This window comes from Amphiura filiformis, chromosome 9, assembly GCF_039555335.1.
Source record: "Amphiura filiformis chromosome 9, Afil_fr2py, whole genome shotgun sequence".
Lineage (NCBI taxonomy): Eukaryota > Metazoa > Echinodermata > Ophiuroidea > Amphilepidida > Amphiuridae > Amphiura > Amphiura filiformis.
This window is the reverse complement of record NC_092636.1, coordinates 25,535,396-25,562,067: the sequence shown is the minus strand read 5'-3', so window position 1 is coordinate 25,562,067 and position 26,672 is coordinate 25,535,396. Positions and strand designations below refer to the sequence as shown.

The 26,672-nt window shown below is 35.5% G+C and overlaps 1 protein-coding gene across 1 annotated transcript in view; it reads left to right on the top strand.

The window, feature by feature from the left end:
• LOC140160799 (guanylate cyclase soluble subunit alpha-2-like) overlaps positions 1-26,672 on the top strand; it is a 175,473-nt gene that overhangs the window by 103,017 nt on the left and 45,784 nt on the right. Inside the window, 2 exon segments of the mRNA XM_072184108.1 lie at positions 12,871-12,941; positions 13,888-14,018. Coding sequence (XP_072040209.1) covers positions 12,871-12,941; positions 13,888-14,018 — 202 coding nt within the window.

Sequence of the window (26,672 nt, the reverse complement as noted above, 5' to 3'; positions counted from 1 at the left end):
CACAGTTGTCTTGTGATTTCAACAGTTTCTTTACCAACATCGAGAACAAAGCAGTCTATTGGTGTCAAAGAAGGAAAAGGTTTTAGCAGACTCAAAGTGCAGCTAGCTATCTTCTTTTCAGAGAAAGCAACGTATATGCCGCTTTGATTTCAGATAGGCTAGGTAATGAAGAATAATTTTCTTAATGTAGTGATATCGATGTGAGTGATCTCGAAGATAAACACACAATAAAAGAATTCAGTGAAACCAAGAAGAGTAGGAAGTAAATATCCTGCCCTTTGTCAATACATTTTGGAGATTTGGTGATCATATTAGCCATCTTGACTCGCTATATAGCACTCTGTAGCTCGCTATATAGCAATCTGAAACACTTGCTTAGAGGTGACAATGATCAAAGACAACTATATTTGAATGATTCAACAAAGACAACTATTACATTCTCTTATCAAAGACAACTTTCTTTCTTAACACTTATCTGTGGCTTTGTGGCTGATATCATGCCGCTCTTTTTGGTGGGCATTTTGAAAGGCAACCTCAACTGTGACCCCCGGTATCTTCCTATTATTACATTGACTTAATTTTACTGTACTGGGATCAATATTAATTCAAGATCTGGTCAATTATACCTCTTTTTAAGTGACTATTTTAAGTTTAACGGTGTACTGTGTTGGTCCGACATTTTGAAAAGTGCCCTCAGCTGTGACCTCCTGGCACCTTCCTATTAATATCTTGACGTATATTTGCATTACTAGCCTATAACTGCTATCAATGCTTAACCAAAATCTGGTCAATCATACAATGGCGTAGCACCAGTTATCATTATAGGAGGGGGCACCAACCAATGTGGGTGGCAGTCCGTTTTTTTGGATTTTTAAAATTCAGATCGATTGGGGGCCATGTAACCCCGTGCCCCTATGACGTTACGCCACTGCAATCATACCTCATAAGTGACTATTTTAACCATATATATGCTTTTCATTGGATTTTGGCGGCCATTTTGAAAAGCGTTCCCAACTGTGACCTGTTGGTACCATTCTATTAATACCTTGACATAGTTATACATTACTTTCATCAATACAAATGCGAAATCTAGTCACTTTTATCTTTTATGCGACCTTTTAAACGTATAGTAGTTTTCATTGGATTTTGGCAGCCATTTTGAATAAAGCGCCCTCACAGGAAGTTCTCAGGATACACGGTTTTTATTTTTACCTCATAAATTCTTGTTGCTCATGAAAAACTGGTCCAGAAAAACTATGTGAGAATGTTTCCTTTCATGTGTGGTAACATTTTTAACCTGGTCTAACTCTTATTTTATGGAAAAATACCTATCTTTATGGCAACACTGTTTGCCTATATTAAAATTACCGCAACTTTTTTTATTTATTTGGGTACAGTACTATCTAGTCCAGCCACACTGAAAAATATAACATATAAAAAGCACCACTTTGGGGTTACAGCTCATTGAATATTGCTATATTTCAGAAAGTCAAAATTAAGAAAAACACCCCTATTTGAAACAATGGAATATCCCAAGTAGGACAGACTGTTTGTTAAAACAACTGTATTTTTAGAAAGCTTAGATGTTGCCAATTATGTCGTGGAACTCTCACTGTTTACCTCTATTTTTCCTTTATATGGTGAATCCTGAAACTTGTTATATTTTTTGCCTTGTAAAAGTGCCGAAATAGTCTAAAACCTGTCATTTTGATGTTTTGGCCGTTGCTATGGTAACGAAGGTGCAGTGATGAAATAATTTTGATTTTTGTAGACTTCGACCAAAGTTGCATCCTGATATAAAGTAAGAAGAAATTCCATTTTTTGAAGTCTGCCAAATATTTTTGATTTTCTTTGACTGGTACGCAATACTACTCTTAATTTAACCGACGTAGTTTTTTCTGTTGGATTAGTAAAATATTTGATTACTTGAGCACTCTTTAAAATCATTCCATAAGCTTCTCACGTGATCTCATAAGGAAGACGCATAAAGATACACCGCACTCACTCCACATACCCACAGTTTTCTACCCGTGAACCCACAAATACCCAATTACACAACACACTGTGTACCGATGGTTTGGGTTTTTGAGAAACTTGAGCAATTGAGTTAAATTCCTTCCAGATAAATAGCCAAAGTTCAAAGAACATTTGATTGTAACCACTACTTACCTCTGGAGATCGATAGAAATGATATTAGATTCTGATGTCAGATATCGAATCAAATTCAAAATCGAATTAAATTATGAGATTTTAATCTTTGATCTACACGAATAAAGTCTTATAGATTTTTATAAGGACGTACTTATTTGGGTGTATGATTTAACTCTACCTAGGTCATACTATAATTGGTTGTAAACTTTCAATTGGGCAATGACGTACATATTAGGTGGTTTACCGTTGGATTTGACGAGAACGTACTTATATGGATATACACTTTAAATTTGTCAAGGACGCGGATGTATTTATTGGGTGTAACCTTTTAATTGGGCAAAGACGTAAGTATTAGGTGGTTTACCTTTAGATTTGACGAGAACGTACTTATATGGATATACACTTTAAATTTGTCAAGGACGCGGACGTACTTATTGGGTGTAACCTTTTAATTGGGCGAGGACGTACGTATTAGGTGGTTTACCGTACTAATTTGGTTGTAACCTTTAAATTGGGCAAGAACGTACGTATTAGGTGGTTTATCTTAGATTTGACGAGGACGTACTTATATGGGTATAAGCTTTAAATTTGTCAAGGACGAAGACGTAATAATTGGGATGTAACCTATTAATTGGGCGAGGACGTACGTATTCAGTATCTAAATTACGTAATGTTACTATGTCAACGGGATCACGCGTTTGAGTAATGAACCCCGATCGAAACAATCACCACACAAAGTATATGGCACTCGAACGCATACCAAAATAGCGTGATCCGCGAACAAGAGAATTACGTAACTACTATTAGATTTGACGAGGACGCACTTATATAGATATAAACTTTTAATTGGCCAAGGACGCGGACGTACTTTTGGTTGTAACCTTTAGGTACGTATTAGGTTAGATAAATTTAACAATAATGACGTACTTATATTGGTATTCGCTTTAAATTTGTCAAGGACGTACTAATTGGATATCAACTTCAAATTGGGTAAGGAGGTACGTAGTTAGTGGTTTACCGTTAGATTTGTCAAGGACACAGTTTATATTAAGTGCAACCTTTTATCAGGTGATTTACCCTTAGATTTACCAAGGACACGGTTATTTAGGTAACCTTTATCAGGTGATTTACCTTTAGATTTGCCAAGGTTATTGAGGTAACTTGCAAATATGGTCGGTTTTGTCGTAAAATTAAAAATTATAAGGCCAAAAAAAAATAAACACGTTTCACGACCCCTCCAGCTCCAAAATTCAGTTATAACTTTTCAAGAAATATGTCTAGGAAGTAGAGATGCTTTCTATAGCCTTGCGAATATACAAGAAACACTTTTGGAAGGTTTTGTGATAATTAAAGGGGGCTACCTCTCACAACAACAAATAAAAAGAGGCCTCCTCCTTTTTCCAGGCATTATTGTATATGCTAAAACAGCTCTATTTATGGGTATTTACACCGATTTTGCAATAAAAAACAGAAAATAAAAAGCCCCCTCTTCCTCCTTTTTTTCAAAAACCGGGACATGAAACATGTTTTTTTATATTACTTGGTCTAATCGGTTATTAATCTGAATGTATGACGATTTAAATAATATTTGAGTTATGTGAATATAATGTGTGAGCGTGTTGAGCGAAGATTACTTCAAAATTACGTTTATTAATTAACTACTTTTCAGATGCATTATCTTATAAGAGGTCGTCTAACTTTAGATTTTGCCAATGACGCAGCTATTGGTCGTAACCTTGAAAAGTATAACCAGTTACCTAATCTCTACTAAGACGAAGTGATTAATATTTGATTTGTATGAAGAGGTAATTTATTTTTGACGTGTGAGCAAAGATCCAGACTTAATTAGTTTTATTAATTAATAATTTTTCAAATGAATGTACTTTTTTTTATAACAAATTTATGCGGTTGCTAATAGAGACCTGACTAAAATACGAACATCAATACCAATTATGTGCCCGAAGTATGTTTTAATTTTTCTTCCAGTTATGGAATAACAAAGCAGTTCTGAATTAATTTGTAATGATTTTATTGTATTTCTAATTAAAATACATGTAAGTGCGCACTACTTGTACTATTCTTTTCTTTTTGATTTTCTCAATTTTCTGAGAGGTTTCAAAACCTTTTAGAAACATGCAAGAAATGGATAAAGAACCGTACGTTCTCTTCTTGTAAAGCCATAATATCAGGTTTTTGTCAAATTTTAATGTGGTTATTATTTAGCAAAATTATAAAATTATAATTTGAAATTATTGACTGTCAGAAAGGGGTCTCTGTTAATTTTAAAGGTCTAATATCGTTGGCCTGGTAAATTGGCAGGTTTGTGCAGGAACTAAATACCAACAATTACTGAATGTTTATACTAGGATTTGGGCAGGTAACCTTGTCCTTACATATCACAATGTTCTTTTAGATGGAAATAACAGGGACAAATTCTGAATATGTACAGCCCGATTTTCATTATTTAAATCAATATATTATTGAAAAATAACACTTTGATGTTTTGCACAAGTTCATTCTACAGATCAATTAATTTGAAAACGTGCTTGATTTATTGTTGTTTATAATGAGTTATGTACGTTTTACAAAAGTGTTGTTATTTCAGCCCTCTTTACAACATAGCTCAAGAACCACAGACCAAACAAAAGCATATTTGTGATATTTGAATTCTTCTATACACTCGCTATAAATTGAGCAATGCAATTTTTGCTAAAGCTCGCTACCATTCGCAAGATGTTGTGATCTACCAAATCGCAACAGTTTAAAATAGTTGCTAACCTTAAAACAAAGTAGAGACTTGATTGATTACAGTCGTCTAAAGCACATTCTACAGAAATAAACCTATTATCAACCGATCAAGTCAACCATTTCTAACTTATATAAGAACACACGCTAAAAATATATTACTCAACTTTAAAACCAGGTTGCTCCTTTATATTTACGTCTGAAACAAATATAGGGCGAGGTTACATAGTACTATAATGCTAGTTTAATTTATTTAGTATTATGTGTAGTTAATGCTAAAAGCCCGTTCGAAATAAGAATGTATTGAAAGATCAGCGGGGATCTCTTTTTGAATAAGAAAAACAGTATTCAATTGATTGAAATTCAACTAATAAATGGACGCATATATGCGGAAGAGAATCAAATTAAACCAGTTCATTTTAATTGAAGAAGTTACAAAGTAAAGATATTGTTCTCAATGCTTATTTTAATGAGTTCATGGCCATATTGAATTATAAAGATTTTGGTATTATGATTGACTTTGCTGATTATGTAATTGAAAATGATATTGGTCACTTTTGCTTACAAGATTGTGCACTTCTTGTCTTGAATTGAACTTATTTGAGTTAGGATTCTAAGTAATTGAAGAAAAGGCTTGTAGAGCCACCACTTCTCAGTGGACGGCTCAGGGCCACCAAAACTTTTTACATTAGCAGATAGGCGAGGTCTGCTTGTTCTCTGTTGACAATTGGCAGTCTTTAGTGAACGGCTCGTTTCAGAGCCATCAGTAGGCAAAGGGCTACGTGTACATGTCTCATTCTTTGACAGCTTGGCAGTTCCAAACTTGTCCGTCGGCGAACGCGCTAAAAACATACCACTTGAATTTTGAGAAGACACACCACAATTTTCATTTACATAAGCAAACAAAGAAAAAAAAGAAAACAAAATAGGTGTTTTATAATTGATGCTTAATGTTATATACGCTGTATCAGCATGTAGTAGTCAAAAATATAAGTACATATATATGTTTTGTGGCGATAACGAATTTGGTATGTCACCGGTAACTTACAAACAGACTTTCTGTACATGAATTCATGACATGTAATCAGTAAAAGCTCAATAGACTTTATATCTCTCAACACTTCGAAATTGGTTGTGCCATACCATACCTTGCACCATAACTACTTTGTACATTTTGGCAGCTTCTATTTGGTCAACTATGCTTTTAACATAATTAAGGATACGAATTTAGGAACAACATGAACTGGTGAGCGAGTTGGCGCAGCGGTTGTTCCCTCGCCTTGCCACCGAGGTCTCAGGTACAAGCTCCGGCCGTGCCAAAGGACTGTATGTGCACTTGGTTTAACCCGACCCATGCTCGTTCTCATAGAACCGGTGATTAGTTGTTTGATTATCAAAAACTTCCTTCACCCAATGGAATTTGGGGAGCCGCACAGATAATCGATGGGTGTTACTAGTGCGGATAGGTTTGCGCCGTGTTCGGATGCACAATGCTTAGTTAATCCGATCTGATTGTGATGATTCACCATGGCAGCGAAATTACAGCGCTTTGAACCCTCCGAGATATGGTATAAAGGCGCTATATGAAACCCGAACTTTATTTATTTAAATTTATTTATTTATTTTAACCTTTGGATGCATAACTGGATATTAACTACATTAAGGCATGCTATTTTTATTAAAAAGCACGCGAGCTTTGATTAGGTTCCGATATTATCAGAGGATGTTGACCATTTATTTAATTAATTAAGAAACTGACTTCCATTTGGGGTCAGACATTAAGCCTCTATGGTAGTCATTGCTTGATAGAGTTTAAATAATCTACTATATAGGTCAGAAATTAAGTGATGATTTGGAGTTTTATGGATCATAATTCGCTGTAGAAGTAGTATTAAATTTTACTGAATAGCAATGGGTTTATACTATTTTGCAATATATCGCAGCGCACTATAAGCAGCATGTACTCATCACCTGTATGTGGGCAATTATAGATTGACTACGATACCGCTCTATAAAAAAAACCGACTCTTTTATAAACCATCATGCGCACAGTTTCCACCTCGATACACCTGAGCACACATTTTCGTCCAAGAGCTTCCAAGCAGAGAACAACAAGCAGTGGATGTCTCCACCACAGTCTTTGATTACACTACACGGTTGAGTGCATAGCAATGTAAGAGCTGTTGAGCTTGTAGCTGAAAAAATGGGCCTCTTTGATTGTTTTTTGTCGAAACCTCAAGTGTTACCTTCATCCAATCAGATTTTTTCAAATATCAAACGAAAGCTAACACTTCCCCCTAAAAACACTTTTCGTCACTAGGTCAACAGATAACGCAATTCAATGTTATAGCAAGGCGAATGTGGAAAATCTGTTGAAAACTACCTATCCAAGCACATATTTTGACCAAAATGTAGGATTTAAAAGTCAAAACCTCAAGTGTTCCTTACAATATTTTTCAAATTTTATGTCATTAAATGAAAAAGCACACTTATATTGTCCATATACTAGCGTCACTAGAATGAGCAATGGTCAATTCTTTTTAAATTGTAAATCTATTGTGCAAAAAGTTACTATTTTCGCCTGTTGTAAATTCAATGAACTATGACTTTTAAAAAAGAGCGCTTACAAATTGATATGCTTTTCAAATACGCTAATCTTACAGGTGAGTGCGAGTGATCAGCATAATGTGAACATTCTATAGAATTACGATCCGGGTCTTTATTCCCATTCTCTGATAATATATGTGCAATCCAGAGGGACGCCTTAACGTCTAGCGTAAGGCACCTTGGTCTGGGGCGGACATTTTAAAAATTAATTTAGAAGAGCAGCAACGACATCACTTGCATTACATTCCAGATGTTAAATCTACATCATATGCAAAATTTGAGGAAATTCGCACGAGTCCATTTTATTTTAAGGTCATTTGTCTATAACTGGTCTTTACATGTAGCCCTATGGAGAGAGTGCCCGTTGAGGGCGCTATAATTCCCATTTTGGGAACAAAAATGTGATTAAAAAAAACGGACTCGTGCGAATTTTCTAAAATTTTCAGAGTATGTAGTATGAACATGTAGAAATATAATCAAGTAGTTGCCCTACCTGCTCTTCTCCGAAAAAAAAAAAAGTCCTATACCTCAATGATAATGAAACCTAGGTGAAGGCAATACATTTAAAAATAGTGTTAACGCATTGATATTGTAATTAATCCAATCACATCACTACTACGGCTAGTTGATATTAATTATTGTCGACATCTGCTGCAAGGTAAGTGTACTTACCTCATGGCAGGAAATAAACCATTAATACTTTTTTCCCATTTGTAATTAAATATTTACTCAGAAGAATTTTAATTAGAAAACAAACAGTGATTGATATTTTTTTAATTACTTGTACATATACCACCGTACAGCTCTAAATACACTGCAGGTGTATAACTCTGTCCATTCTTTAATTAATTAATTTGCTGAGTTATCTAAAGTATGCCATGATGTGTAATCCGTCCATATTTATAAATTTTTTGATATTCCACGCTAACAATTTATGATTCACCGCTTTTCAAGAGTGCACTTAATCTCAAAAGACTATTTTATCCGTAGATCGCTACAAATCACTGCTTAAAATAGCACCTTTATAATAATTTTCGCTTGCCATTACAATAAAATCAAAAAGGTCGGTAATCTTAAACTCATTATTGATGCTTGATTTAAATGTATCTAGCAGAAGATAAAATAATAAAAAATATTTCGCAGCTGGTTCGCTTCTAATTAGGTATCTATAAATGCCTAATACTTATATCAAATCCGGACTGGTTATTTTATAATGTATGGGGTATACAATAACTTTTGATGAGCGATGAGAGCCTTCAGCCTTATTCTTCCTTCATGTCTATTGCCAATCCGAGGCTCTCCTTGCACATGGGGGAAACCGTGTAATGAGCGAACAGTCGCCATCAAGTTACTTGGTATAATGGTGGAATACTTAAATCAGGAATATAATGAAAAATAATGACAATTTAAAATTTGTAAAAAATATTACAGTTTGCTGACTCCTCAAACTTGTATCAATAGATACGCTATTTATGATTTTAGTATGACACCTTACGCTGCATGATAATATCCAAAATAGGCTAAAAGGTCACAATGGCGGCCATTTTTGACTCCATATTGGATTTCTATATGGGAATGACAATCATACCAATTCATGACCCTAATAAAGTCACTGACAAAGTTAAACTTGGAATGTTTCAAGGAAAAGATGAATGCGCGAATGCTGACCTAGATCCAAAATGTACTGGGTCAATTGGCAATACAGCCAATCATAGTATATGTCTACATGTTACATCGGGCAAATTTAGGTATAGACCTTTCAAAGATTTTACCTCCCTAACTGTTACATATTATTTCCTTTGACCCATGTAAAACAAGAGTATGTGCCACTGCAACACACGTTTTTGTTTATGATGTGCAAACTTTGCTGTAGCAATTATTTAACCCAAAACTTGAAATAAGAACATTTGGTGATAAGGAATAATTTATCATGCCCTAAAATCGTACTACCCACCTTTAAATGTAAAGCTGATTTTATACTCCATCGCTGAGCGACGAGCGATTGGTATTTGACCAATGAGGTAGCGCACTTACCCCCAACGTAACAAAAACGCGCTACCTCACTGGCTAGAAACCAATCGCTCGTCCCTCAGCAATCGAGTATAGATGTTGTCATCGTCTCAATCATACCTCTTTGGTTGTGGGCTTCTTGCAGTAAAAACATCAACCTGTGGCAAATGTTATTAGTGGGGAGTGATACATCTAATTGGCTTAGGTATGTTTTGCTATGTGTCTGCTATCGGTCTGTCTCAATCACATTTACTATATTTCGTGTACGTCTATCTCAAATTCTAAGCCGAGTGTGAGAATGTGAGAGAATTCAACAAGAGGGCAAATGAGACCAAAAGGTGTAAAAGAAAAGAAAATAAGAAGACAGTAAAATACTATGTGTTAATAAACATCAAAATTAATTATATATGCAGGAAAAAATTTAGAGTAAATGATATAAACAAGAGATGGAGAGAAAAGACAGTAAAGATGGAGAGAAAATAGAATAAAGATGAAGAAAAAAGTGGAAGAAGAGAAAAAGAAAACAAGATCGAAAAGTAAAGATGGGAGAAGACGGAAAAAAGAATGAGGAAAAAGATATAATCAAATGGAGAGAGGGACAGAAAGAGAAGAAAAAGGGGAAGAGGAGGAGGAGGAGGAGAGGAGGAGGAGGAGGAGGAGGAGGAGGAGGAGAGAGACAAAGAGTAAGATGCAAATAGAAAATTATATTCAAAAGATATATAGATAAGTAGTAGGTGAATGGCAACACTTTCCAGTCTCCCGTTCCGGCACTAACAGCGATTTCATTCCACCAATACGTCATTTCCATTTTTCATTTGTTATAAATATAAATTTCTCAATTTACAATATCCTGAAGCCACTTGAAGAAGAATAAAAATAATTAACTATGTCTTAGTGTTGATCAAATAATGCAATTTAGCACTTGGTAGCCCCTGTAAGGTGCTTTATTTAACCGTATCGAGAGGAAAGAAAAGACAGAAAATTTGCATTTAGGATTGTAACGTTTGAAATTAAATCGCTACAGCTAATAGAAGCTAATGTGACTTGCTACCACGAAATGAGCATTAAGTCGCAAGTTGGTAGTTTCAAGACATCCTGGCTACGGAGTTGATGTTGATTGTTTACAGCGTACCTGTGTAAGCCAGTAGTATGTCCTTCGTGAATAGCCAATTGTGCTCCTATTCACAAAGGACATACAGACATACTACTGGGTTGAACAGGTGCATGTGCAACACAGAACACCGACGTAGTAGCCAGGGCGTCTCGAAACTCCCAACTTGCGACTTAGCGCTCGTTTCGTGGTATCAGGACACACATATCTATACACTGCGGGAGAGGTACGGGAATGTGATGTTATAGGGCACGTCCTAGGTTAACTCATATCACTCACTTAAATACTTGAAAACTTTTGAATATATTCTTTAAATTCTTTGAAATGCTAAAGAATTTATGATTTCACGTCAAACTTTACCTATTCCATGCTTTATTCCACTTTTTCTAAACATCCAGAAAACCGTAGTTTGGAACGAGCACGAACATGCTTTATATTGGGCCATCATTGGGTCATTCTTAATGCATCAATTCTTGAAAAAAAGTAAAATCAAATGTTATGCTTTAAGTAGGGCGAAAACATGTAGGTTTAGTATTAAGTGCCAAGCAGGTGAAGTAAAGCCTTAAGTATGGCAACCGAATACCAATAATGGTTAGACATTAAGCCACACGTCCTATAGGGATTTCCACTGATTGAATATTGGCCGTTCTAATCAATGCATATCAATGACTTCTCCTCGCTCGCGTCGCTGAGTGTAACAAACTAAGTCCTTAATGTTGAACCTCTTAGTCAGCGTTAATTTGTTTTGTGAACAAAAATATGCTACCTACTTGCATTTACAAATCTAATTAATCGAAGCGAATCCTCTGGGAGGATGTATTTTGAACGATACGTAATCTGGCGTAAGAAGATAATGTTATCATACATTTGGTATGGTTGTGATACTACTTGTAACTGCCTTAGAGCGTTGTTTTGCTTTGATTTTAGCCACTACTAAAGGCGAGTGGGATGGCAGGAGTCGTATTTTTCGGTTGTATTAATACTCTGCATGCTAGCCATAGGTTTCAACATAAAGTCCAAGTTTTGAGATATTTTCTCAAAATATCACAAGCTGTTTTAAGAACTATTGAACCAATACTAGGCTTGTTTGTACTCATTTTAATGTATTTTTCATGCCGATTCCAAATATGGGCATGAAAATTTACAATTCTGAAATTTTTGAATTTTCGATTAAAAAAAACTTGTCGTGTGCAGTCGACACCCGCGTAGAGAGAGTTAATATATTTATCATATAGAGAATGAGTCAAGGGAAGCAATAATCACATTTATATTTTCTTGCGTCTTGTGTATAGGTATTGATTTATATAAAAACGAAGTTTTCCCAATAAAAAAAAATCATGCACATGGAGTGGAAATTACATGCCTTGATTCAAGCCTCGGTCTCCTTAATATAACCCATACCATTCCTCTTGTGTGCCAGCTTTATTTGTCACAATATTTTAGTGCAAACACTGCTAGGTTATGCCCATTCCGACGCGCCTTAATCATGTTAATACACTTGACATACGAAAAATAGACAAAGGTTTCTAGAGCACGATTTTGTGTACTAAGTATGTGACATGAATAAAGGGCTGTTGGCTAGTACAAAAACAATGAGATGGAGTCAGACGTCTAGTTTGATACAATGAGATATTGTTGTCATAGAATTTGCTTCCTGAGATTATATTGTATCAAATTTCTGAAATTACGGAAAAATTCAATAACTATTTCAATGGAATGCATCGAACAGACATAACATATGATTATTGCACTCGGGGACATGGGGAAAATGTTCTTCAGTTTCATATAAGAAACCATCTTTTTCTTCAGCGATAATGTATAGGCCTACTCTATTTATCGTCTTACTTTCAAATCCATGCGTGACGATAAGTAAGCACAGCATTAAAGATATGTATGTGTTACTAATAAATAAGATATACAGAATGAAGATGCTGCAGATACTGACTTATAAGTTTCTAAATTTTCGCCAACAATGGAGATCAGGCGCTGGGCCGTCAATATACTGACTGTCAATATACTTTTACCCTTTGTTAGTGCGACAAAGTCTGACAGTTCTATTCTATTACATCCACCCTTTGGTTCCCTGCGGGGTCATTTGAAACAGATTTTCCCTGTTTTTATACGAGGTAATGCAAAAAAAAGTAATTACCCATTTCTGAAATCAACATGATAGCGTGTGCTTTAATTCATTTGTTAAAAAATCGTCATTAATTTTTTTCTTGTTTATATTATTTTTTTCTTTTCAGGTTCTATTTGTTCAGGATTCATTAAAACGGGTTTTGTCAACGTATGGACGAGTGGATATAGACGACCTGATGTGAGTTTACTTGATTATTTAGTATCAACAATTCGTAGCTTACTGAGAGAATAAACGATATGATATTAAATAAATGAGTTCTGGTACAGATCCCGGGTACAGATCTAATAAAAATGAAAGTACTCACTAGATATATTTCAGTTCCTATCAGGAACCTTGTTCACTCTGCAATGACTGTAGTGTTTCTAGATGTCGGCAGTCCTTGGTGGCTGTGATGGTGTTGCCACATTTGTAGGTTGCCGTTTTGAGATGATCTGTGCAATTTGTATGCCCCCTCGTCCTTGTTCATAGTGTTCATAAACGGCAACCTACAAATGTTTCTGGAAAGATAGCTGAGATAAACCGTACTAATATTAAACGGGGGGGGTATCTTTAAAATAAAATCTCCTTATGACATTGAGCGTGACTTTTCCCAAACAGAGCAGTTGCAGAACAGTTACTCATACGAGTAACTCATGGTTGGTTTATGAGTGAATGTTTTTAGTCACCCATTAGCATCAAACAGAGTTTTGGAATTAATACTGGAACTTACTTTTTTTGGAACTATTGCGACGTTGCGTCTGGAACCACCAGACTTCATCAGGCAACTGACCCGCTGGGCTGGTCGCCTTAATTTATCTCATGAATGGGACCGGGCCATCGGAACAATACCTAGCCGTCTATCACGGCCCAGCGGGTCAGTTGCCTGATGAAGTCTGGTGGTTCCAGTTCCAGTTCCAGTATTAGATTTAATTCCAAAATCCTGGTTGGTTTATTTCTATAGAAGAAAAACGTTTTAGCATTTATGCAATGCGGGAATATTTTTTGTTTACAACATATCCTTTTTATATAAGTTAGTTCAATTTAATTTCATGTTTCCTGAAAAAGAAATTCCACCCGTTTCCTGTGAAACATAATGCTTGTTTACGATCTTTGAACTTCTTTATATCCTCCCAATTTTGTACAGGGAAACCCTTGGTGTGACTGAAAAAGTCCGAGAACTCACGTCCGACCCCGAATTACGAGATCAAGTGGAGTATGTGAGATGCGAAGAAGAATTTCTTTCGCACGTGACTACAACAGCTGCTAGACTAATAGGTAAGAAACTGTTATTTGCTTCCCGCCTTTTTTCTTAGATGACGTAAAACTTATTTGTTGAAAGTTTAGGGTTTTGGAATTCGTGAACATTTTACTCCTAATGGATGGTAGAACTATTATTGTGTGGTGCAATATCAAATCTAATTATGTGAATTGTTACCACGAAATGAGCGTAAAGTCGCAAGTTGGTAGTTTCGAGACGCCCTAGCTACTGCGTTTGTGTTCTTTATTTCACACGCACCTGTTCAACCCAGTAGTATGTTTGTCCTTTGTGAATGGGGGGACAATGGGCCATTCACGAAGGACATACTTCTGGCTTGTACAGGTGCGTTGCAAACAAATGCATCAACTTAGTAGCCAGGATGTCTCGAAACTACCAATTTGCGCAAGTCATATAGACATCAGTCAAGGCTAACATTTTATACACTTTGATGAAACTATGTTTACAGGCTATGCAATAAATTGGTATGTACTAGAGGATTACTTATTGTCAAATCAAAGATTGCAGTTTTATCTTCGTGACAAATATTGACTCATTATAGAAAGAAACAAACTCCATTGACTGTTGACTATCTATACCATTCACCTCTTGGATAATGCCACAATTAATTCCGCTGTGTATTAATATACACCAGGCACAAAAAGAAACTCGTCAGTTATATTCATCCTTGCTGTTCAATAACTTGATAATTTTAAATTATTCTGAAATAAACATTTTGTTAATTGGACTTTTCTTTCTCATTTGACACCCTGTTGGTGAACATTGAGCAAATTGACCAAGATATGCGCCTCAAACTCTCAAACCCCAAAATGAAAAGTTGCAATTTTAACGATTCAATTGTGCCTGTTACACTGTGTGCTTTATTGATTGGCCCGTGGTGCTTGTGTGCAATACAACGGTGCGTTCCCATTGAAAATCGTTGAAAATGCAACTTTTGATTTTTGGGTTTGAGGATTGGAAGGCGCACATCTTGGTCAATTCTTGTTTGTTTTTCACGAACAGGGTGTCAAATGAGAAAGCAAAGTCCAATTAACAAAATGTATATTTCAGAATAATCCAAAATTATCAAGTTATTGAACAGCAAGGATGAATATAACTGACGAGTTTCTTTTGTGCCTGGTGTACAATATCCTCATGTAATATACATGAAATGAGTTGAAACGTTTTCGAATTCCAAAAAATAGTCAAAGCACCAAATTTCCTTCATCAATTCAGGTTTGACGCTTCATTATTTCCCCAGATGTTTCTCATTTCCTAATAATTCTTAAGAATCCCAAGTATAAAAGGAATACAATGCATGGAATGTTTGAGTGTCCAGGTATTGCCTATTCCCATGGTACGTTAATGTTAGTACTGTAGGCTGAGTCACTTAATCTTCCTATATGTGACCTGCTACCACAAAATGAGCGTAAAGTCGCACCTTGGTAGTTTCGAGACGCACTGGCTACTGCTTTTGTGTTCTTTGTTTCCCACGCACTTGTTCAACCCAGTAGTATTTCTGTATGTCCTTTGTGAATGGAGACACAATAGGCCATTCATGAAGGACATACTACTGGCTTGTACAGGTACGCTGCAAACAAATAACATCAACTCAGTAGCCAGGATGTCTCGAAACTACCAACTTGCGACTTAACTCTCATTTCGTGGCAGCAGGTCACATATTTTGTGTCAAATTATCACGTATTTTGCGCGTTTTTTCTTCATATATTATGTTGTTTTCTTGTGTATCCCAATCCTAGTAAGCTACACTTGACACGAAGTTTTTTTAAGACACATTCTTGCATTCCAGGTTGGATTCCTCTTTTATATTTTCGGGAGCAAATATTTTGATGGTCTTGATCCTTTCAAATGTTTTTTTTTGTAACACTTAGAGTTAGAGGCATTTAACAAATCCCAAGATTCGATAGCGTAGGTTACTATTGAAAGAAAGAGAACAATTACTTGTACTAGAGCATCTGCCAAGTAACCCGAATGTCCTTTATCACATGGTAGATCTTATGTTTTGTAAACGTTTATACGATGAAGCTCTCTAATCTGTGCGTACTGCTTTCTCATTATATGCACAATTAAATAAACGATTAATCACATGGATTGATTCCCTCCTTTGTTAATGCTTGACAGTCATGCTTAACTTGACTGGTAAAGAACCATGTCGAGTCTCCTAATGTTAGTCATGCATTATGTGGGCTGATAATAGCCTACAGATTAAAGAGATTAAAGGGCTATCATCATTATCAGTTCAGTTAGTTTGATACAAATTTGAGCAACGTTTATACCTGAAACATAAGAAGTAGGTTAAGTCACACACCATTTTCTTAAAAAAATTGAATATACTTAACGTATGCGAGTTTATCGCAAGGCCAAGACAAAATGTAAAAATATGAGTGCATTAAAATGTGACCTGCTACCACGAAATGAGGGTTAAGTCGCAAGTTGGTAGTTTGGAGGCATCCTGGCTACTGAGTTGATGTTATTTGTTTACAGGGCACCTTTACAAGCCAGTAGTATGTTCTTTGTGAATGGTCCATTGTGCTCCTATTTACGAAGGTACAGACATACTACTGTGTTGAACAGGTGCTGTGAAATAAAGAACACAAACGCAGTAGCCAGAGCGTCTCGAAACTACCAACTTGCGACTTTACGCTCATTTCGTGGTAACAAGTCACAAATGCTTAGAATGTTGCCTATTCTTCATTCGCATTGATCCATGTAGGTGTAGATAGTTCACTTTATAGTTAATGCAACTTAAATGGCTCTTTTAAACTATATTAATATTACCACCTGCATAGCGTCAGTACGTTTTACAAATCGGCTCATTAAGTTTAGATATCCCACATGAATCAAAATGACAAAAGTAGTTTGGTGGAAGCAGCCTGTTAAATGTATGCGCGTGGTTCCAGACGACGTTTACAACTCCCAGACCTGCTCCTCATCATTCAAAAGTTCAATGGGAATAAATAATTCCGCGGTTTTTTTTAATGTATAACGATCACGATATGTACGTCTTATGAGTTTCCATTTGACATTATAAGAAAAGCGTGTTGAGTCTTTAGCGATGCAATTAGCTGGCAAAGTGACGTAGTAATCGAATTAACTACCATAGCAATAGGTTAAAAACAAGTTTGGAATACATCGCACTGCACTAGTACGTTCACGCGGTACCTTTGCATTGAACCATAGATGTCAAAGAGCAGGGCTCGTAATTCTATAGAATATTCATATCATGCTGATCACTCGCACTTGTAAGATTAGTATCTTTAAAAAAAGAGTGGTATTGTATACAATCTATGATTCCAGACATACACAGTTGATGAGTGCAAACTGCTTGTAGTGTAGCGCGATATATTCAAAAATTGTTTGAACCTATTGCTATGGTAGTTAATCCGATAATTACATCACTTCGACATCGAATTCACTTATTTCTCTTGAGAGAAAAACTGCAATCAGGCTTATTAAAATTGAGTTGTTCTCCGTGACCTGTGACCGACACATGACTGGAGGAAAAGATGAATCCATTCTACTCTAGTAAAGGTAATCGTATGCGATAAATAAATGTCATATAAACAGGACACTGTGGCTCAGTGGTTCGGCCTTGGACTTGCTCGACGTGCATGGGTTCGAGTCGCCGTCCCACCACCGTGTTGCGCCCTTGGGCAAGGCGCTTTGCCTCGCTTGCCTCACCCCACCCAGGTGCAATGGGAAGCTGTTAGGGGTAGTCACAGTCGTTGTACTGATGAACCCTGCGCCATTTGTAGGCAGCAAACGCGGTTCCGACATATTCTAAAGACGGCGGAAAAAATGAAAAGCGCTTAGAGGCTGTTTACGGCATAAAGCGCTATATGAATATCTACATTTATTCTACATTTTAAATACCGATGGGTTTTTGCGACCGCAAACGAATGATCAATATAAGTGAAGCAACATTTACTTCTATTGCATTAAAATGTACATGATACAGCTAGTAAAGTAATGACCATTGAGGCATTTAAGGGTAGACTAGATATTGTTGGTCGAAGCAGCCACGTAATCGGTTTTCATTATCTAAATCAATATATTATTGAAAAATAACACTTTGATGTTTTGCAAAAGTTTATGCTCATGACAAATCATATACTTGCTTGATTTATTGTTGTTAATGAGTTATGTATGTTTTACAAAAGTGTTGTTGTTTCAGTCCTCTTTACAACATAACTCAAGAACTATAGGAACTACAAATGTATATCTGTGTTATTTGAATTCTTCTACACGCACGCTATGAAATGATCAATGCAATTTTGCCAAAGCTCAATACCATTCGCAAGATGCGGTAAACTACCAAATCGCAACAGTTTAAAATAGTTGCTAACCTTAAAAATTCGAATACAGTGAAAAGTCAAAATATTAAAAATTAGAATAATATGACCTTGATTGAACACGATAATCACGTTTAAACGTATTTCCGCTATTTGAAACGTGAAGTAGGGGGAGTATACAATATACAGTATACAGATTTTAATTATCCTTTGTAAAAGCAATATACTGGGTTTTTTTACTGAAACGTCACTATTTCAATTGTTGAGCCGTTAAGATAATTAAAAGTTTGAGCCTTTGAGATAATCGTCAATAACTATTTAAATAGTACCTATTACTATTACACAAAGTGGTAATGTAATTAATGTTTCTAATTGTCATTGCTTGTAAAAAACATTGGGATTCTTACATTCCTAGGAGCCATTTCTAGCTAGCTTATTGGCGGCTAGCTGTATTTTCAAGGTCAAACTTTTAAAGATTTAAAAAGAGTTGAAATACTTCTCTTGTAAGAAACAAAAGATAAGCCAGGCCTCTGTATTAAGCGATAAACAAGAAAAATGTGTAAAAAAATAATTTTTTTAAAATAGAAAAATGCCTTTTTTTTTTTTTTTTTTACAATCGATACACATCCTGGAACTGACTGTAGATAATTCAATTGCAATAGAAAAATCTAATATAATCGATATCAGTATGACATACGAAGCAATTTTCTATTCAAATGTTTAGAGTAATTGCAATGATCAAAAACCTATACAAATTTTTACATCTAACCTATGTTGTCAAACAAAAGATATAAAAAATACTGTGCAAACGTTGCTATCCGATCCCTTAAGAAACAAACAAAAGATAAATCGGCTCATGTTTCCCACTTAGGTGTGCGATAACCTCTGTATTTAGAGCGATGCAAGAAAAATGAGAAATATGGTTCTATTCATATGCATGCCATTTTATGCCTTGTTTTCTTAACGATCGATACAGAACTTGAAAGTGATTATAGGTAGTGCAATAGAAAATCAAATATAATCGATTTGACATATGAATCAAATTTCTATTTAAAATGTTAAGAGTTATTGCAATTATCAAAACCCTGTACTAAAATTGATTTCTTAGTGAATTTTTTGTTTGTTAAAACCTAGCCTTAACACAATATGTGATAAAGAATGACTGAGAAACCAACAGATGAATTAATCAATCACGCCGTACGTCAGAGTAAAGTACTTAGTGAAATTAACTCATTTAATATCTATTTTTATCTCCAATTTCACTATAGAAGCACTAGTTTCAACTATCGGTACTGTAAATCTCCACTGGGATTGGTAACCGATCAATTATGCCCTTTTGAAATGCGATGGACCTCTTGTAGAATCATTTGCAGTTGAACCACGTAATAGTTATACATTGCATGTGCAAAGTGTGTCATTCCAATCGCCTTCAATTCAAGTGTGGGTTCTTGATTGTCTAAAATAGTAAGCCCATGCAAATTGATATTGAATTTACCTGGGTTTCATATTGGAGCTTTTAAAAGGTGTCTGGTACTCTCCATCGGTGTCTCGAGATTTTGGCGGTTAGACTGGATTTTCAATACCATCTGTATTGACAGCTAGCTGGATTTTTAAGGTCGAACTTTTAAAGATAGGTAATTATATTAATATAGTTTAAAATATTGCTCTTGCAAGAAACAAATAAATCGGCTCATGCTTCCCACTCAGGTGTGCAATAACCTCTGTATTTAGCTCGATGCAAGACAAATATGAAATATGGTTTTATCATATGCATGCCGTTTTCTTTTACGATCGATACAGATCTTGAAAGTTATTGTAGGTAATTCAATTGCAATACAAAATCAAATTTAATCGATATCAGTTTGACATACGAACCAATTTCCTATATAAATGTTTAGAATAATTGCAATTATCATAACCCTGTACTAAAAAATTGATTTCTTGGTGAATTATCAAACAATAGATATATTAAAGAATGACTGCGAAACTAGGAGATGAATTAATCAATCATGCCGAACGTCAGAGTAAAGTACTTAGTGAAATTCACTCATTTAATATCTATTTTTATCTCCAATCTCACTATAGAAGCACTAAGTTCAACTATCGGTACAGTAAATATCCACTGGGATTGGTAACCGATCAATTATGCCCTTTTGAAATGCGATGGATCTCTTGTAGAATCATTTGCAGTTGAACCACGTAATAGTTATACATTGCATGTGCAAAGTATGTCATTCCAATCGCCTTCAATTCAAGTGTGGGTTCTTGATTGTCTAAAATAGTAAGCCCATGCAAATTGATATTGAATTTACCTGGGTTTCATATTGGAGCTTTTAAAAGGTGTCTGGTACTCTCCATCGGTGTCTCGAGATTTTGGCGGTTAGACTGGATTTTCAATACCAGCTGTATTGACAGCTAGCTGGATTTTTAAGGTCGAACTTTTAAAGATAGGTAATTATATTAATATAGTTTAAAATATTGCTCTTGCAAGAAACAAATAAATCGGCTCATGCTTCCCACTCAGGTGTGCAATAACCTCTGTATTTAGCTCGATGCAAGACAAATATGAAATATGGTTTTATCATATGCATGCCGTTTTCTTTTACGATCGATACAGATCTTGAAAGTTATTGTAGGTAATTCAATTGCAATACAAAATCAAATTTAATCGATATCAGTTTGACATACGAACCAATTTCCTATATAAATGTTTAGAATAATTGCAATTATCATAACCCTGTACTAAAAAATTGATTTCTTGGTGAATTATCAAACAATAGATATATTAAAGAATGACTGCGAAACTAGGAGATGAATTAATCAATCATGCCGAACGTCAGAGTAAAGTACTTAGTGAAATTCACTCATTTAATATCTATTTTTATCTTCAATCTCACTATAGAAGCACTAAGTTCAACTATCGGTACAGTAAATATCCACTGGGATTGGTAACCGATCAATTATGCCCTTTTGAAATGCGATGGATCTCTTGTAGAATCATTTGCAGTTGAACCACGTAATAGTTATACACTGCATGTGCAAAGTATGTCATTCCAATCGCCTTCAATTCAAGTGTGGGTTCTTGATTGTGTAAAAAAAACTGGTTTTATGTCAGAATCGTTGCTCATAAAATAAATACCCTTACCAGAAAAGCAGGCCTGCACTAAGCCTGCGCTTAGCCTGCGTGGACTGCAAAAAACGCAGGGTAAATTTTTAACCTGCCTTTAACCTGCAATATAGCCGAAATATGTAAATTAGACAGGCTAAGTTAGGCTGCAAAATTTGCATATGCAGGTTAATTTTAGCCTGTATATATTTAGCCTGCATATTTTTAGCCTGTACATAGGTTAATTAATCAGCAGCTAGTATTCGCCCACTGCATGGTTCCACCATGTGAGAGCTAGTACACAAAATATAGACCAAAATCAGTGTGTTGTCTTCATGGTATAGGGTACCAAAATTTACCCAGAACAGCGATTTTGAGTAGTTCGTCACTCAGCTGCTGAATTCATAATCGTCGGCTGTATCACTACTGACATATTGCAAAAAAACGCATTTTGAGCAAATCAAATTTGAAAATTTAACAATTTTCATTTGCTGTGTCCTGTGCTGCGTACTCTTGATTAAAAATTACTGTTTACAACCTGGTTAAAATTAATGCAAATATATATTTTCAATGTCATTCACAAATCACTATCAAAACATAACTTATTCTGCAAACAAAATCAATATAGATGCCACTATGTAAAAAAGACTAATGACATAGGCATAGAATCCCCCTAAAATTTTAACCTGTCAAATTATTAGCCTGCAACAATTTAGCTGTTAAAATATTATTAAAAGCAGCTTAAGATTTAACCTGTACAAAATTAACCTGTGTGTAAATTTGTATAACAGTCTAAAAGTTAACCTGCAGAAACATCGTGGTCAAAACCAGGCTAAAATTTAACCTGCGTTTATAAAAACCATGCTAGCACAGCCTTGTACAGGTTAAAATAAGACTGCTTTTTAAAAGCAGGCTAGATGCAGGTTAATTACATGCTAAATTAGGCTGCATTTTTGGTAAGGGTATACTTGAGATACATTATCATGTTATGTTTTGTATAACCGCTTTGCTTAGGAATTGAGACCGATTTTTAACTTCTCTCGGATAAAAGATTGCGTGGCTAATAAAGTACCAATATATTTATAAACCAATGTCTATTTTTGACCTATTATGGGAAAGAAAAACTTGAATTTAATTAAAATAAAATTAACATACAAATATTGCTTTCACAGAAATAAAATATGATTAAAATAAAACAAATTAAATTACAGATTAATGCTTCGGATAATTGTACTGTATGATATTATTGATCGCTTTGATGCACTGTCACTTCCTGACAAGCACATTAAATGATGAGCTTGTTGGTGATGTAACATAATATTTAACATTTCTACCTTACTCAAGGACCACAATCACGACTTTGTTTATTTTAATCTTTCAATAGTTGTCAAAATCAGCTTTATGTTACTAAAATTAAAACATAATGCATTGACGACCTGCATAGTAGCGTGAACAATCGACCGACATATCATACCCAATGCTAGCGGCATTTTTTAAACAACAATCTTTATTGGTAGTGTTTATCAGAATTGAACTCATGCAAAACGCCTTGAAACTATGGATTGTAAATCACGCCTGGAATGCTTTCAAGAAAATTACGAACTATTTTGAAGACAATTTGTGATTGAGATATTTCGGTTGAGTCTTTAATAAACATGGCCTGGTCATAACAATCTCTGTAACTATTTCTAGCTTAATTTTGCAAAGTAAAATCGATTGAAATTCCTGTACTAATTTTTACCAAGACTTAAAGGGACTAACACTATTAGTTTAGGATATGGAATGTCTTCAATCTTACATAATGTCAAATATGGTCCACGTTATGTATCCATGTTAAAAAAAACTAGAATTTTCAGCGTAAATGTGATCATTAACGCAATTAGCTATCCAATACGTTAGTGAATTGCATTGTGGTCCCGCATTTGTACACAGAATTACCCACCGGTGCGTGTGCCATTTCGTACATTGGTAACCACAGATCGACTGTTTTTTCACAATTTCTTCGGAAATACATCGATTTGGAACGTCAACTCTCAGGATGGTAATGAGACAAATCTGATCTATTTTATGATATCAAAATCTCATCAACAATCGGGGGATGAAGGCTGTTGTTTAAAGGACGATACACCAAAAACTTTACAACACCAATTAATAAAAGTTTCAAATTGTCTAACACATTAATTTCTCTTGGACACGTAATTCCTGCGTGCATACCCTGGTTCAGTCTATCTTTATCATTCAGTAACTCTGGATGACTTAGAGACACAATACGAAATCATACAACCCCATGATGCAGCGGGAAAGTAGTGTTAAATCACACAAGCCCCCTGCCGTTGCTAAATGGTATCACAACGGGATCATGTAACGTGTAAACCAATGGGTTAGAGTTATGGTTAGGGTTAGGATACCAGTTACATTAGGGTTAGAATTATACGATTTGACATTCTACCACTCTTGTATTGTACATGATCATAGATCATCAACCATTTCAATTATGCAGATTCTAACCATTTATCTTAAATCCCACTCAAAGCAATTATCTTTCTAATTCTCGCGATTCATAATACGATGCGCCGCTAGCGGTTGCTTTTGCAAGTCCAACTTTTGACCTCCAGGGTCAACATCACCGTTCTAAGCCATCATTGGATTTTCACGCAAGTGCGATAATAATAATGTTAAAAACAGCTCCACGAAGGATTCCGTCTGATCAATAGATAGGAAATGGATCTACTATTATTGTAAATTGCTGTTTTAGTGTGCATTCGTTTATATTGAACACGATAACATTCGTATTACGCGGGCTGTGGATGTCAACATTTTCCCATGATGCACTGCGTATTTTGGCCTCTCCTCATCAACCGCCGGTGGCGCATTGTATTGTGAATCGACCGAATTGTTCAACTTTTATTGTTATTCGCTGTTTTATAGAGGCACTTGAATAATGCGCTATGCATGAAGGGAAGATACGAACACCTGCTGTGACTTACAGATAACTCCGTGCACGAGAAATCCATGTCTCACTTATTACAACGGAAAGACCAGTGCATACCATGTGAATTGACGAATAGCCAAAGGTTCTAAAAAAAAAAAAAAGAAGATCGATGATTAGTTCAGTGCGTTATGGGTTACAGAGTTTGGCTCTAAGCATCTTCGTTTCGGTTCTGATTTTAGCTCCTTGGCATTATTACAGAGGCGGAAAACACGTGGGAATATGTTGACCTCCTTTCTATTAAAGTAGTAAAAGCTTTGATGGTTTTGACACGTTGACAATAAAGATAGCTTCAAGGTGTACAAGATAAGACAAGTTTGAGTTCATCTTTGGGCGGAGTTGAGATAACTTGAGGTGATAAAATAAAGGAGTACTAGTGGCTTAAACGTTATGCCCTCACGAACGGGCACTTTTGTTTCCATCTAGAACGTGTACTTGAAATAAATCCGGATATTACTAAAGAAATACTCCATCCTTATCGCCTCCTTAACAAAACAATGAGATAGAATCTGGTTCTTTAGAATTTTAACCTCGGTATTTGTTTCATCGATGTGGTCTAGTTCCGTGTTTGTTTTGGTTTTCTTAAACTTCCTGCATTTCGAGAGTTGGTTTCCGTTGCCTGAGTGGACAAGTTTGAAAAGCATGAAAGAAGGGTTGAATGAAACCAGTTCATTAACTTACTGGTGACTATTAGAAGCGAAAATGGACATACTTTTCCATGAATGCTGTGAAAGGTGCCAATGTGGCAATCTTTCGAAATGTTTGTACTATCCATATGTGGTTTGAATAGACAGCGTGTGAACATAACTACTAAAGTATCAGAAAGTTGAAGAAAATAGCAAGTGAATATAAATAAAAACAAAAAAGACGAGTATAAAAGAAACTGATATTTATCGAGAATCTAATCTAATAACAATGCATCAGCAGTGATCAGCGAGATTTAACCTCTATTGACTAGCTTACATTGAACCTCCTTCGTGCTAAATAATGACATACATTCGACGAAGCTTTCATTCGTTTTACTCTGAGTTGACTGATGTGTTCATTTCATTAAACAAATATCTGAACATGATTCATGTCAGGTTTCTTGTTGAGTTAAGCACAAAACCTGATAAATCTGTTTGTGCGCTTGAAATATAAGCTAAAGTCAATGTCAAGGTCCTTTTCATCAAATACCGCGCCTTTACTCAGCCTGTGGCGCAAACTTCAATGACAGAAGTTCAAGAAATCATCTTGGAAAGTAAATAATAAAGTTATAACAGAGGTTTGCGTTTGATGTGTGACATGGAGAGGTCAACAGCACTGGCTGACGTTTTCTATTAGCCAGTTGTTGAACATCATGACTGAAGATAGCTGATGTCCTTTTATCACCACATAATATCTAACACAATAATGTTGTAGCTTTTTTGATTTCTATAATCTCTGAATAAACACAAAACTGTAATGCCTAACGACCTCTGACGCCAACCTACTGATTTGAAATTATGTCGAATAACACCATAAACATGTAACACATATTCTAAATATATCCGGATGTATATCTAAATGGATGACATACCAACGCTATATCGGTAGACATTATCTGGCCCGTTCCCACACAACTACGCAGAACATGTCGAAAAACGCATACCATTACATTTTTAAAATTGTGTGCTCTAACGTGGTACCCAAATTACTTAAAAGAAGAATTTAAGAATAGTAGGATTATCAAATAAATATGTATGCTTTCATCGATTGACTTTAAACAAAGGATTTGAAGTGGCGCACCGCCCGGCCGCAATGCAGTCTATTCAACAAACTCAGCTGTTGTGTGATTCTATTTTCTGTGGAATAAACTGGTGTATATGTTAGAGTTATGCTATGCTTCTAGTGAGCAAAGTCGAACATTCGGTCATGATTGCTGCTAACAAATTCCCACTAAAGGGCCTCTATACAGATATTTAATGCTTTCTTCTATCGCTACTGCATGGCCAGTAATATTTAGAGAACCCATGGCAAATCGCCACATACCATATGATCTATATCCGCTAGTCCTAAGGTCCGCTTGTACTAAGGTTCACTACCACTTATTGTCTATTACACAGTTTTCCATAAAAAAGTGGTTAATTTCGGGTGGAATTTTCTCATATTCAGAATTCTCATAGTCGAACGCCAACAAGACCAGATTAAACTAGACGATTTAGATGCCAGATGATCACAAACTCAACATAGGTTGACCTGAGACTTTGCTCTTGTTTTAACGCACTGAACCGTAAATACCTTAAAA